This window comes from Lactuca sativa, chromosome 5 (genome assembly GCF_002870075.4).
Source record: "Lactuca sativa cultivar Salinas chromosome 5, Lsat_Salinas_v11, whole genome shotgun sequence".
Lineage (NCBI taxonomy): Eukaryota > Viridiplantae > Streptophyta > Magnoliopsida > Asterales > Asteraceae > Lactuca > Lactuca sativa.
The window spans coordinates 351,542,764-351,558,415 of record NC_056627.2 but is presented as its reverse complement, the minus strand read 5'-3'; the positions used below and the strand labels follow the sequence as shown (position 1 = coordinate 351,558,415).

At 33.1% G+C, this 15,652-nt stretch overlaps 2 protein-coding genes across 12 annotated transcripts; one reads left to right on the top strand and one right to left on the bottom strand.

The window, feature by feature from the left end:
- LOC111891593 (uncharacterized) lies at positions 1 to 4,667 on the bottom strand. Of its 11 annotated transcripts, XM_052763749.1 has the most exons (10): positions 4,340 to 4,667; positions 2,450 to 2,607; positions 2,000 to 2,270; positions 1,821 to 1,914; positions 1,601 to 1,728; positions 1,432 to 1,515; positions 1,206 to 1,341; positions 902 to 1,098; positions 665 to 785; positions 1 to 485 (listed from the first exon to the last, which is right to left on the bottom strand). In XM_052763749.1, the coding sequence occupies exons 6-10, from the start codon at positions 1,476 to 1,478 to the stop codon at positions 465 to 467; spliced, it is 522 nt and encodes a 173-aa protein (XP_052619709.1). In that variant the 5' UTR covers positions 1,479 to 1,515; positions 1,601 to 1,728; positions 1,821 to 1,914; positions 2,000 to 2,270; positions 2,450 to 2,607; positions 4,340 to 4,667; the 3' UTR covers positions 1 to 464. The 11 variants fall into 11 exon arrangements, 4 of the variants coding, with proteins under 4 accessions (XP_052619709.1, XP_042751456.1, XP_052619710.1 ...); XM_042895522.2 differs by lacking the exon at positions 2,450 to 2,607; XM_052763750.1 differs by lacking the exons at positions 2,450 to 2,607; positions 4,340 to 4,667 and having other exon boundaries at positions 2,000 to 2,443.
- A 6,160-nt stretch (positions 4,668 to 10,827) lies between these two features.
- LOC111891595 (uncharacterized protein At4g08330, chloroplastic) lies at positions 10,828 to 11,322 on the top strand. Its single transcript, XM_042902181.1, has 2 exons — positions 10,828 to 10,841; positions 10,983 to 11,322. The coding sequence occupies exons 1-2, from the start codon at positions 10,828 to 10,830 to the stop codon at positions 11,320 to 11,322; spliced, it is 354 nt and encodes a 117-aa protein (XP_042758115.1).
- Positions 11,323 to 15,652: the final 4,330 nt, after the last annotated feature.

Below are 15,652 nucleotides of genomic sequence, written 5' to 3'. Positions count from 1 at the left end.
TTTAAACACTATGAATCATTAATAAATTTCTAAAAACTTCTTATACACAACATTAGAAGTTTTGTTTGTAAGTCTACCATCCTTATCTAAAATTAACAATTTCAATCATTCTCTACTTTGAACTCTCGATAAGGCAACATACAACTGTCCATATGAAAAAACAGGATCTTTGAGATACAGACCAACATTTGATAGCGACTGCCCTTGACTTTTATTAATTGTCATTGCAAAACATATAGCCATAGGAAATTGTCTTCTTTGAAATTTGAAGGAATTTTTTTTTTCAGATGGAGTTAAAGACAATCTTGGAATAAAGGTTTGTTTTCCAATATTAGTTACGGATATGATAATTGCCTCAATAACACGTTTGCCCAAAGATTTCACTTGTAGTCTGGTGCCGTTACATAATCCATTCTTTTGATCAATGTTTCTAAGTAACATAACTGGAACACCGACTTTTAAAATTAACCTATGATTTGGCAAACCTGATATTTTAAAACCATTTAAAATATATAGGGAGTATAAATTGGGATCAAAATGATAATGAACAAAATCTGATTGGCAAAGACTATCCGAACTTAAATATTCAACTTCGTCTCCGGGAAACAGTGCTAACAAACGATCATTGATTTGTTGGACAACAAATATTATACTTAAGTTATACCTGTTTGATTTTCTCTATGAGATCACTTGCACGTTGTTTGACAAGTCTATAAGCATCTCCATCAAACAGAGTTAGTGTGATTGTGCCAAAATCATCTTGGACACGAATATGTATTTTATACCTTCAAAAATATCCCACATAAATTTAAATTAAATATGTTTAAGTTTAACTATACATTATTAATGATTAATAATGTATTTAATTTGTCCGGTTAAGGTGTTGGTAAATGTAAAAAACCTTGGAGCTAAAGAAATTTCCTTTTTTTTACACTTTTCAGTAGAGCATTCAACAACCACACTTGCTTCACCACTATCTGGACCGCTAAAAACATTTCTTCGATCAACTTTCTTTCCACAGTTTGAACACGCATCATAATACCAATCAATATCTTGTCGTATACCGTAAATTGTACCAACAATGATAAATTTCCCGACCTAAAAAAATATAAAATACAAGAAGATTCATAAAAAAAACAATGCAACTACAATAAATGAATAATATAAAACAAAACCACATTAAATAAACCAAATTATTCACATACATCTTGTGGTTCTAGCAAATCAACGACATTTTTAACTTTGTGATTATTCAAAAAGTCTTCATATTCATTGTATGATTTAGAGCTATCAAAAGTCAAAGAAGAAGAATGGTTTTGAATTCCTCGTAATCCAACCAAGCTGTTTTTTTATTTAGGAAAATAATTATGAAATTAGTAAAATTATTAAAAGGAAACAAAATAAAAATGAATAATTAAAATAGTTTGTTACCTATCTGTGAAGGCCACAATTTCGGGAAGATCAGCATTTATGAACATACGTGTGTGATCAAAATAATTGTTAACAGAAGGAATTCTTGTTGAAAGAAAATAAATTAGTCAAAATAATGAGTAATAAAAAAGCATAAAATAACGAAGGTTGCCTTTTATAAGAATTGTACCGTTATAGACATTAATTCTTGCAAACTGCAAAATAATAACCACACGACCAACTTGTTTATGAGCTTCAAGATAAGAAATCATTTGGTATGCGAAATCTGCAAACAATGTGACGTTAACCTGCAAACCTCTGTAGAAACAGTAAAGGTTAAATGTTTATAATAATAATAATAATAATAATAATAATAATTTAATATATAATATAATAAAAGTTATAATTACTCTAAGTTTCTGATTTGTAAAGTTAGCCTATGTTTCGATATGCTAACATCACGGGAATCCAGCTTGCCTAACGAAACAACTTCACCTATAACATCTACAAAATGATAATACAATATGTTAAATTTATGTAAAATTAAAAAATTAAATATAAAATGCAATAAAATAGGGAGAAAAAGTACCAATTGAGATATTAGATGTAGTTGTCGCAAAGATAATGGTTTCAAACGATACAAAACAAAACTCATATTTTGTTTTGGATTGAAAACCAAGACACTCATGAACAGTTGTTTGTCCATGCAAGTTTAACTTGGAGGTTACATCACTTATTTTAAAAGTGTATTTGTTTGGAGCTATAATGGGGGATCGGATGTAAATAGCGTCATCTTCTTTTAGCTTGGAGTCAAACCTTTGGAAATCTTTTCGGTAGACACTGGCTCTGATTTTTGTACCCTATTAATATATTGTAAGAATATTATATATATTGCTGACCAATTGTATATTATTTTATTTAATTTGGTAAAAGTTGAATCAATTATTCGACCATGAATGAATTTGAATAATATTATTGGAATGAGCAAATACAAAAAAAAAAAGATTTTGAATAATGTTATTGTAATAGGATATTTTACCATTTCATCCATTAATACCATTTCAATTGATTTCACAACAGTGGAGTCATATTCGGAAAATGATCCCCACAACCGGATGATACACACTTTTAGTGTGTAATCATCCCTCATATTATCTAAGTAGCTGATCAAAGTGATATTTCTAGCTGCCATTGTCACTACAACAGAAAGACATATAATATTAAGGATAAATAATGGAAGAAAATTACACATAGAAAATGTAAACACAAACATAATTACAATTATGTCCCTAGAGTAGTAAACATATAAAAACAGATTTGGCCATTACAATTAAAAAAAAAAGGCAGGATGAACGGGCAGGAGAGATTTGTCCTTTAGAATTAACAAAAAGAGAAAATGAAAGTATGTTGCTATTGATTATAACGTTTGTTAAAGAATGCATGCAGGGGTAGGAGTATATTAGTCCAATTTGATCTACTTCATAGTTAAAGAAGGCATAAAATCGATATTGGAGTATATTTCATATTGATCAAATATAAATAAAGGGTAAAAAGGGTATTTTACCAATAAAAAAATAAGTAGCAACAGCAGACAGATTTGGCCTTTAAACTTAGCAATCACAGAAAATGAAAGCATGCTGAGAAGTACAAATTTTTTTATGGTTTCTAAATAAAAGCAACGCCAAATTGAAAAGTACAATTTTCCTATTGTTTGATATTGTTTGGTTCCTGTTTTTGGGTTTTTTTATTTCTGCTGGGTAGCTGCCATTGTAATTACAACAGAAAGACATACAATATTAAGGATAAAGAATGGAAGAAAATTACACATAGAAAATGTAAACACAAACATAATTACAATTATGTCCCTAGAGTAGTAAACATATAAAAACAAATTTGGCCATTACAATTAACAAAAAAAAGGCAGGATGAACAGGCAGGACAGATTTGTCCTTTAGAATTAACAAAAAGAGAAAATGAAAGTATGTTGCTATTGATTGTAACATTTGTTAAAGAATGCATGCAGGGGTAGGGGTATATTAGTCCAATTTGATCTACTTCATAGTTAAAGAATGCCGGAAATCGATATTTGAGTATATTTCATATTGATCAAATATAAATAAAGGGTAAAAATGGTATTTTACCAATAAAAAAATAAGTAGCAACAGCAGGACAAATTTGGCCTTTAAAGTTAGCAAACACAGAAAATGAATGCATGCTGAGAAGTACAAATTTTTTTATGGTTTCTAAATAAAAGCAACGCCAAATTGAAAATTAAGTACAATTTTCCTATTGTTTGATATTGTTTGGTTCCTGTTTTTGGGTTTTTTTTTTTTTTTTTTTTTGTGCTGGGACGTTTATTTTTTGTGGTTCTTTTGTGTTTTTGTTTTTTTGGATGCTCTTTGATGTGTTTTTTTTTAATTTGAAAACAATGTTACCCGAAGATGTAAGATTGGTCAACTTAATTAAGTTATAAAAATATCAAATTAAGAGTATATAATAATAGGATCCAAAAGTGGATAAGATTGACAGATATAAATAAAGGGTAAAAAGGTTTTTTAAGGGGTAGATAGGTTGTTAATATCATCTTCTTGGGCGTACATGTATATACACTACAAAGAGAAAACAAAAGACGAAAATGCCCTCCAACATTTGATCCAGTGGATAGAATGGATAAGCATGAAAAATCAAAATTAACAACGATTGATGAAGGACGAAAATGCCCTAGCCATCATTATTGTTTGATTAGCAATCTGAAAGTAGGTTTTTAAGAAGCAGAAACAATTTTCGATTATGATTATCACACACATACACATTGAGAATTGAGAAGCATAAACTGTTGTGTAAAAAACAACACAAAAATTAAAAAAAACACACAAGAAGATTCAACTAATAAACAAACAATCTGAAAGTAAGCTTTTAAGAAACTTACCGAACACCTATTTTCTGCGATTGAGTGGACGATTTTCGTCTGTGATTGAGTGGATGATTTTCGAGCATGATTGATGAAGGACGAAGGAGACAAAATTTACCAAAGAAACGATTGATATAAAGGTTTGAAATATAAATTGACTATAATACGATTTCCATTGAATGCAATTGATAGCATTGATAGCATACCTTATATAAAAGATCGGATACCATAATAAGATGCTATGAAACGGGAATGTAATGAATTTTGGAGTTAATGCCCAGACCTGTTATAACCGAGTAATTCTAAAGAAAACAGAGTGTAGTATATGTTTTGATACGTAGCTGAATCAAAGAGGGGTGTAATAGGTATTTAACTTTGTAAAAAATCAGCTCTTTTCAATGGACACGTGGATTTAGGTTTTGTTTATTAGATAGGGAGATTTCATTTAGTAATAAACATAAACTTAATCTTCTACATATTCTTTTATGTCATTTTATATATTTCAACGAGTTCATCATTTATTTTTACCAAATGTCATTTTTAGTAAGTAATTTTTCAGTTAGTCTATTGTATAACTATAATAAGTTGGCAACATGCATATCCTTAAAATGTTAAATATTTAATGGATAAAGAATTACTACATCGATGAAGCATATTATTTTCAGTTAGGGCTGTTTGACAAGATCTAAATTTTTAAGAGGGTCTGAATTTTTAAGTTTTAATTTTTTATTTGTTGTTTGGTTGGAACCTCTTAATTGATGAGTTGAATGATAAAAATGATCATTTTACCCTTATGTATTATCTTTTGCTGAATTCAATATTTCTGATTTATAAAAATAACTCAACCAACTCCTTGAATAATTATAAAAAAATATAAACACCATACAAAATCCAAATCAAACATAAATATTTTCAAATCCACTGAATAATACTATAATCCAAATAAAATCCTACAAAATCCGAATCATAATAATATATTCTTAAATCCATGAAACCAATGGATAGTAGCCATTGATTCAACAACTTTTGTGACTGATTTTGTTGAACCGTTTTTCCCAAAACTGTGGTTGCTAATGTTGTTTTGAAGCTTGGATCCTTTGTCAACGAAAAATGTCTTTTGATCTATGAAAAACTCTTGCCAAAATCATTATGTGTGCACCTGTGACATACAAAAGGAAATCTGGAATAAAAGAAACAACAAAACATTTGAGTATAAATGTTCCATATCATTCTATACAAGAAACTCAATAACATGTATCAATTAACAAAAAAGATTTCAAGCAAAAACACATACAAATTTAGATCTCAACATCAGATTTCAAGCAAAAACACATACATATTCGGATTTCAATATCAGATTTCAAGCAAAAACACAAACAAATTTCAAGCAAAAACATATACAAATTTCAGGAACTCAAGAACTTGCATCAATTACACATCATATTTCACAGCATCTCCAGGTCTGATTTTAAGAACTAGAAATACTAGCATAGAAAGTTCAATGTACTCATTCATTACACTACCAAACATATTATAAGAAATCTCATATAACTAAAACTTCATCAATCTCCAACATCAACTACATAAATTTAAAACCCCAAATTACATATATAAAGTAACTCATCAGCAAGAATTTTTAATTGAACACACGTCACAAGTATTGGGTACTGTATAAATCCAAAGTGAACACATAGGTTTCAGAAGCTAGATTGAAAAGTTAGGTTTTCCAGAACTCACCTTATAGATAAAACGCCACCACCAAAAACAATTCAATTGCAAATAAATGATTTCTCCCCCCTTTCTGTTCTTTCTCGATCTTCTTTGACCGCAAAGTAAACAACACCACAAACTCAATTAACTAAATGGGTCGAAGCCAATACTGGGGTTAGCGACAAAAGAATGAATATTAGTGATAGCATCCACTTGCCGGCAACACAAACCCTAGGCTCGGGTGTGGTTGCAAATTGGAGAGGGATTGGAGTGAGAAGGTGGCATGCGACCATGACATGTGATGGTGGTGCTGTGCGACGGCGGATGCCGAAGTCCGACGAAGTACAGGGGAGAGGATGGAGGCGGTTCTTCTTTGATGGCTGCAAGAAAAGAGAGAAGGGTGTGACGAGGGTATGATAGGAAAAAATACAAACACGCGCCTTCCTTTTTCTTTTCAGATGCATAGTGAAGTCTGCAAAAATAAGAGGTTATTATCGTATTAAGAGGCAAAAAATAAGACTCCACCAAACGGTCTGAATCTGAACTTTTAAGAGCATGCCTCTTAATTTGTCAATTAAGAGGCTAACAAACAGCCACTTATGGTATTGTATATTTATATCTCTTGTTAGGCTTTATGCATGTGTTTTATTTTAGAACATGTCACCGAAATCTGTATTGCATGTTGTGCGATTATCCCGGTCAAAATTTAAATAACGGTCACATACCGTTATTTGAAATCGCAGTTATCGCAGTGGTATAGAGGTGGTATAACGGTTTTTTAATATAATGTATAGTTTATATTATATATGTATATAGAGTTTATATATTTAAGTATTAATACTATATATAACTAATATCATAAGAATTCATAAAAACATAACATAAACTATATCAAATATTCTAATATAATAATATGGAAAGTAGAAAGTGTCAAAGTATCAAATAAAGTTTAATCGCATTACACGACGAGTCAACATCATCCAATGCATTCACTTCTTCATCAAGATCACCCCCCACATCTTTAATATCATCATCCTCGTGTCTATAACGCTCTCATTTGCTCCTAGTATTTGGCCGAGCGTCTACATTCCCTCTCGTTGCTTCTTGCACATCTTACGAAAGAAGGCCATCACCACCATCCATAAAGTCTTGAAGCTCAACCTCCGCTGGTATTTTCTAGTCATCATTCTCCTCAACATCTCTTAACAAAATAGGATCCAAAGTTATGTTTTATAAAAACCTTCCTTTCTCATTTGTCCAAAAATCGAACATAATGCTACATCCAAATTTCTTCCATTGTGGTCGAAACGAATCCACAAACTTGTTGGTATCTTCTAACACGTCCTTCAACGATGTCACCCCAAATATTATGATAACTTTAAGCATAGGTAACTAACAGTTGTATAATTAACAAAATTAGTAAATACTAAATAGAAATGTGTTAAGAACTTAACACTAATCAAATCTAAAAGGTAATAAGTTGATTACCCCTCCCATAGTCTCCAATGGAATCAATTGTATCTTGGAAACCCTCATTATGTATGACATTGAAAGGTAATCCTACCGCATAAGCCTAAATTACAAACTTTTTCCAAGCCAGCTTCCTCAACTTTTCTTTAATCTAATTACTTTTATCTAAAGGTTTGCTTTTTGTTTCCATGGTCCGATTATAAAAAGTATCAAGAGGACCTCGTACATTACTATCACTTACAAACTTTCTTTAAGTCGTGTGGTATCTTCTTCCTCATCCTCATTCCCAGAAAGGTCTATACAACTTGTTGATCTAAGTATTTACGTTGTTCTTTTTTTTTTCTCCTTTTCTTTAATTGATTCAAGCACTTTATTGGTGATCTTCGTAATCACCTTAGTGTAAACAACTACATTTCCTCCTGTATGAGTGAGGTGTTCTTTCAACCTTGTGATCCTTACACATATTCTCTTGTCACACAAGGTGCACCAAATACTTGCTTTTTTTACTGGATCTTTTTGAACTCCCCATACACAAGGTGCACCAAATATCTATTTTACGTTAGTGCTAGTTGTACCAACATCTGATATCGTATTATTAGGAGTGGTGTTGGCTAGATTCATAGAAGCGTGTGAAGAAATCTCTTCCATGTTTGCCAATTCACAATTGGTTAACCATGTTTCACATTACATCATATTACAATACACAAACTTAAATAGACACAAATTAAGATCACAACTTCATAAATTCATAAATTAACAGCTTTATGTTCCTAACATATTAACTAATCAAGATCATAACTCATAAGTTCACAAATTCACAATTTCACAGTGAGTCATATCTCATCACACAATCACAATGTACAAGTCAAACTCGGTTGTATGTGGACTACTTTTGATAAAAGTTTATTAAATATGACATCTTAAATTCTAGTGTAAACACATAAATTTATAAACCAAACTTAATTGAAGAACACGGTTTTAGTTAACACAAAATTCGCAATAACTTACAATTGAGTGACTAACATATAGAAGGGTTATTCTAAATAAAAAATATTGAAAGGAATCAAACGATTAAAGGAAACATAATGTACCTAGTAGTTGATTGTATTGAAGTCGATTGAGGGAGAGACGCCGATGTTGTGGAGGTCACTTGAAGGAGTGAAGTCCGAATTCAAGTTGTAACAGGTGCATGTCGTCAATTTACTGTTCGTTACTTACTCCCCATTCGCAAACCTCGGGTGATTCAGAAAGATCGACAATGAGGGATGAACATCGCATTGATCGCAACTCACGTGTTCCTGGTTTTCATATAATAACATATTTAATATAGAAGTAACCCATTATGGATGAAATTGAAAAATCGTGTATAACGGTGATATAACCTTGATGGATTCACGATAAATAGCAGTCAATAGTGCCAATAAGAGCAACATCGCAATTACAAAATGCTATTTTGAAAATGTAGATTCTCAACCTCTGCGAACCGCTATATCGCACAATTGATAGTCCAAATTGCATGCATACTTAAAAGATGAGCATCGTTACAACAATTTATGCTTTGCTTACCTATCGGAGAATCATTTCCATTTAAAAACAATAAGTGGGTTTATTTTTGTTTTATGACAGTCTGGAGTATAACGTGTCAGGTTAGTTATGGCAAACGATCAACGCCGATTGATGTCACATTATTTATTTTACCATTATAGATTATTCTTCGATCCAATTTATGATCCAATTTACATGAGTGCACTTGTTACTCATATATAATATCAACAACACTTAACAAAATCAATAAACCTATATTGCATTTTTTATTCTTGTTGAGTAGGGTTTCTTTCTTGGATGCATGCTTTTTTTAGGGTTTACGGTCGTAAAAGTTTAAACATGTTTCAACATTGAAGCATTGTAAGACGAATTATTGTTTAATCTTGTGGCAACAAAATCCGATCAAAATAAAAATGAAACTATCAGTTTGGTAATAATCATAATTTTTCCAAACAAAACACTAAAATCGGTTTTTTTCTCTGGCCATTGTATATATCTCTAGTCAAATCTAAAAAAAACGCCAAAAAACATTCGTCGTCGCCAATTAAATAACAATAGTTATGGCACATGAAACAACCAAACGCTACAAAAATGGTACCAATTGTTACCATCATTGCTCTCACATTTACACACAAAATTTTCCATTTGTTCACAATTAAATTTAACATTAGACTTGATAGAGTTCAACAAAAGTGGTTGATTATTAGTTAAATATTCATTTAATAAGAATCAAACATAAGATTTGCACGAACCATATTTAAAATTTTCTTATACCATTGCATTGTGAACCCCTAGTTACTCATTTTAACTAGTTAACATGTTATTATGTCACAATTGAAAACCTGATGGGTCATCTTTGCCAATTTGCTTATCTGTTGAAGAGGTGAAGAAATCCTTTCATACACACACAACACCATTACATTACGTATGTATGAAAGCAAAGCCTTTTTTCGCGAAATCCATCCAAGAGATCATCTGGAACAAGTAAAGAGCAGTCGTCAGCTGGCGCTGATCCCTATCTCTTTCACTCTCCGATTCTTTCCACTTGGCAAGAACATTACAAACCCTACTCCCAATATAAGAAACCCCCATCGATCACATGAAGAGAGAGAGGAGCAGCATTGTTGATTCAACCATCCAAGGATGTCTCAAGCTGATGTATCATACAGGTATTCAAATCGATTTCAAATCTCGTGAATTGGTTCGTGTTTTAATCAGTCATACATTCTTTCTTTTGATTGTTGTGGTTATGTTGCCGATCTTCGTTTTGGAAAGAAAATACGTGAAAATCGCTGCGTCTGTCTGTGTTGATTTCGAATCGATTTGATTGTTTGATACTATAATGGTTCAACAAGTCTCTTTTAGGTTTAGATCGTGTAAATCTGGATGGGGTTCTTGCTTCCTCTTTAAATTTACTGTGATTTAATGATTTTGGTGGTTGTCCATAAAATTACAGTCATCTGATTATCTCCATGGCTTGCAAACTAGATCAAGTTGTTTATATACGTATATAACCATTTCTTGCTTGAATTTTGACAAAATTGTTCAGGATGCTTTTTTGTTGCAAATTTTGTTCAAAGTCGATTTGTCTTGAATAAAAATATAATTTACAAGCATATGATATATAAAAGGTATGTAGATCCATGAGTGTAACACAAGGAAACACTAAAGGATTTCTTAGCTATATAAGTCGATGGTGAAGGTAAATTGCTTAATTTGCTATTTAAAAGACACAATCTTGTACGGATAAGGTAAATTCAAAGACCATTATTCGAGTAAAGATGAATGATGCTTGGTATTTGGGATAGATTTTGTTTCTATTAATGTTCGGTTGCAATAATATTCGTCTAGCTTAGTTCTTGGTTCTTTTTTCATCAAAGTATGAAGTGTTGTATGGATGTAAGTAAATTATTATTTGTTTCCTTCTTTCTAACAGTTGTTCGTGTGGATACCAATTGAACTTATCATCTGCGAATCGGATAATTGGAACAACCTCCAAATACCGTGAATCCATGAAGAAAGGTGTGATCTCCTTTCAATCCATTGATCTGAGTCGCTTCACTCAGGTTGATGAGGTGTCTTGCTTTCCATTTTATTTGGGTCGTAATGATACAAAAACCAAGCTTATGTGTCGCCAGTGTGGTGTTCATATCGGATATGGGTATAGAGATGGAAATGCTCAATGCGTTTTTGATTCACGGGTTGGATCCGACCCATCTTACAAGAAGGTGGTGATGAAGATTCGAGCTTTACAACCTTCAGATATCGATGGCTAAGTAAAAATGGAAGTAATGGTCACTTTCTTATAAATATAAATACTTTCGGTTTCAAACATATTACTTAATTATGTTGTTAGTGAGTCTATGAGTATGTATCAGTATGCAACTTTTTATCGGTTTCGGTTTGTTTGCTTATTATGAGTTTAAAACTTTAATATTTTGAATTTGCATGTTGATATTTTAGTGTGGATCCTTCTTTGTTATGAATTTTCTGTTATTGATAAGTCTATAAATGGTTTTAGAACATTAAGGCCATTGCAATTGTCACGATATATGGCTTGAACTTAAACTACTATGATTGTTGTCTCGTGTTAAAGATACAAGAAAAAAAAAATTCTAGTTGATTTTCATTCGATAAATTTTGTGCTTGATTGGTATATGTAATTACTTATCAGTAATTACGTCTAGACTATATCTTATTATTAACATACACGGATTCAAATATGTTGCAAAAATGATCTTCAAGATCCCACCATCCCTCCGATGAAAATAAATATATAAAACTCTAAAGACAAGACTATACAGTGGAAAACTACAAAACTGAAAGAAAACCTCAAACATATAAGAAAAAGAGAGTGATATAATAATTTATTACAATCAAAATCAATAATCTCTATTACCAACACCATATTATTCCCATACTTTCCAATATTTTGACTAGCATTTTTTCACAATAAATAATATAAGAAAATAACATAATTAAATCTCAAACATGCATCAGACACTTTGATACTTGAGCTTTTGTTATTGACTTTTAGATTACTCTGTCTTTCTTTATATTGGGATTTTTTTTTTCTTTAGCCAAATCTCTAACAAAATACTCAAAAACATGTTTTACTATTATCAAATAGTATACAATTTATTGTCATTAATGAAAGATCCAGTATACTCAAAAATCACATTAAAATGATATTGTTAATTAACATATGATATTAATAGGTAGGGATGAGCATCGAAACATGGTATCCGTTTTTGGAACCGAAACCGCCTAAGGCGGTTCCAGTTCCGGTTCCTAAAATTGTGGAACCGCCTTAAGCGGTTTTAGTTCCGGTTTTTATTTTTTTGGAACCGCTACCCGCCGGGTACTCGACGAAACCAGTTTGGGTATATATATATATATATATATATATATATATATATATATATATATATATATATATATAGAGAGAGAGAGAGAGAGAGAGAGAGAGAGAGAGTTAGGTTCAAATGTTTTTACTATCTATTGTATGCATGTATGATTGATTCTGGACCAATCATTTTAGTTATTTTAAGAAAGTAATTAATACATATTAAATGCTGAAGATGTAATTAATATCCATTATATCTTCAACATGTAATATGCATTAATTACTTTTTTAAAATAACTAAAATGATTGGTCCAGAATCAACTATATATGCACACAATAGACAGTGAAAACAAAATAACCTAACTATATATATATATATATATATATGATGAATTGTTCATTCTTGACTACAATTAGACATTATTGTGCACCTCTAAAAAACGAAATTGCATGAAACCCATTAGCATGTTAAGCTTTTATAACATATAATAAGTTACGAATTAATTGGAGTGGAAGTTCAGATATTTAATATCCTATCTTTTAAATTTGAACAATGAATCACAGAACTTTTAAATGTTTTTTTTGCTATCAAATTCAAATCACTGTTTCTTTTTCTTCTTTTTCTTTCTTTGTTTTCTTTTTCTTATTAGCTTGTAAAACGTTTACATATATATATTCTTTGTTTGTTTAAATTACCTCAAACTTTTGCTTATCTTTCTTTGTAAATTAAAGTTTTCATCGTCAATGTTTATAACATTTAATAGTTTTTTTATCTACGTTGTAATCGTCAATTTTTATAAAAATTAAAAAAACAACCGGGTACCCGGTACCGAAACCGGTACCGGCGGTTTCGAGACCGGTTCCAAAATCTAAAAAACCGGTGTAACCGGTTCCGGTTCCTACATTCCAAGAACCGTCGGTTCCGGTTCTAGTTCCAGACAATTAAGGCGGGTACCCGCTTATGTTCACCCCTATTAATGGGCCACACTAACAACAACTTGATATAATTGATTATTTATTAGAAACTGATTTTTAATAAATTTTCAACACTCTTATAATTAAATTGGAAATTATTTATTTCTAGAAAATAATAATTTTAATTAGCAAGTAACATTATGTATAATTTTATGGTATGGATGAATAAGTCATATACAACATTTTGGACTAGATAAATTCTTTTTTCTTTTACCAGAAAGTTAAAGTTTTGAAACATTCCAAAAGTGCGGTCCAAAATTTTCGTTTTTAAGTCATTATTAAAACCATAAATCATCCATCATCATAACAGAATTCAAGAACCATGTATCTCAAACATCATGTCAAATAATGTATCAAAATCATATGAGTAAATATCAGAGTCTAAAACAATCCCAGACTGAAATTGTGGTGTGTGCCCTATAGAGGTAATGCCGCCAAATCTTGAGGGAGAACACCACTGCCCCCAACTCTAAGTTGTGCATCGGGTAGTTAGCCTCGTGAGGCTTTAGCTGCCTTGACACGTAGGCTATCACATGACCCTCTGCATCAGAACTGCACCCATGCCCGAAATCGACACGTCACAATACACCACAAAGTCATCTACTCTCTCAGGTAGAGTCAAAATCGGTGCCTCACACAACCACTGCATTAGAGTCTCGAAGGCCACCTGCTGTTGAGGCCCCCAGCGGAAAACCACCGACTTCTTGGTCAGTCGGGTTAGAGGAACTGCAATCTTGGAGAAGTCCTGAATAAATCTCCTGTAATAACTCGCTAGACCCAGAAAACTCTGAATCTCAGATGGAGACCTCGGAATCTCCCACTGCATCACGACCTCTATCTTGGCCGGATCGACGAGAATACCCTTCTGGTTGATAAGATGCCCAAGGAACTACACCTCACGCAACCAGAACTCACACTTGGAGAACTTTGCAAAAAGTCCCTCCTTCCTCAATGTCTCCAGCACCTCCCTCAGGTGCTCCTCATGCTGCTCCTGAGTCTTGGAGTAAACCAATATATCATCAATGAAGACTATTATAGACCGATACAACATCATTCTGTACATGTGGTTCATGAGGTCCATGAACGCGGCTGAAGCATTGGTGAGACCAAACGGCATCACCACAAACTCATAATGACCATATTGAGTCCTAAAAGCTGTCTTATGTGCATCATCGTCCCTGACTCGCATCTGGTGATACCCTGACCGTAGATCAATCTTGGAGAACCAAGATGCTCCCTGAAGCTGGTCAAACAAATCATCTATCCTCGGAAGTGGGTAACGGTTCTTCATCGTTACATTGTTCAGCTCCCGGTAGTCTATACACATATGATGTATCCCGTCCTTCTTCTTCACAAACAGGATCAGGGCTCCCCATGGTGAACTGCTCGGCCTAATAAAACCCTTGTCTAGCAGCTCTTATAGCTGCGTAGACAACTCCTGCATCTCGGGAGGAGCCAACCGATATGGTGCCTTGGCTATCAGAGTCGCACCACGGACTAGATCAATCTTAAACTTAACCGGTATCTCTGGAGGTATCCCTGGTAAATCCTCCGGAAATATGTCCGGGTACTCTCGCACTACTGGTAACTCATCAACTGTCGCCTTACCCTTATCTCGGGTATTCATCACATAAGCGACATATTCTGCGCAACCTTGCTGAAGGTAACGCCTAGCCCATGCTGCTGAACATATGACCGATCCACGCTGTGGCCTCTCACCCTGAATCACTAAACCTCCCCTACATGGAGTCCGAACTCTCACTAGTTGTTGGTCGCAATCGATCACCACCCCCATTGGGGTTCAACCAGTCCATACCAACTATAACCATATTCTCTCGTAGGGGAATAGGGACCAAATCCAATGAAAACTGCTCATCAAATAACTGTAGTGTACAACCTCGGTGAACCCTCGCGACCCTGACGGTCCTGTCATCTGCTATCTCTACATCAAGCAGGCAATCCAGCTCCCCTGGAGATCTACTAAATCGCTTGCTAAGCGCGAGCGACACAAAAGATCGAGTGGCACCCGAATCAAACAGTACCAAAGCTGATATACCGTTCACTAAGAACGATCCTATAACAAAACACATAAACATAAGCAATAATCCGAAATAAATAAGAGATAATGGAGAAGATACATACCCGTAACCATATCAGGAGCTGTATGTGCCTCCTCTGCTGTCAACTAGAAGGCTCTGCTCTTTGCCATTGGCGTCTTAGCCCGGCCCTGACAGCCGTCTGTAATCCTCAATGTAGCAGGGGTGGGTGCCGTCACCTTCCCTGCT

What these genes read in the sequence shown, in the direction of transcription:
- LOC111891593 (XM_042895519.2), bottom strand. Translation starts at nt 2,683, where the DNA reads ATGTTTGTGTTTACATTTTCTATGTGTAATTTTCTTCCATTATTTATC. An exon ending in TACATCTAATATCTCAATTG is followed by an intron (nt 1,915 to 1,999) that starts GTACTTTTTCTC and finishes ATCATTTTGTAG; the next exon opens with ATGTTATAGGTGAAGTTGTT. An exon ending in AAGAATTAATGTCTATAACG is followed by an intron (nt 1,516 to 1,600) that starts GTACAATTCTTA and finishes TCTTTCAACAAG; the next exon opens with AATTCCTTCTGTTAACAATT.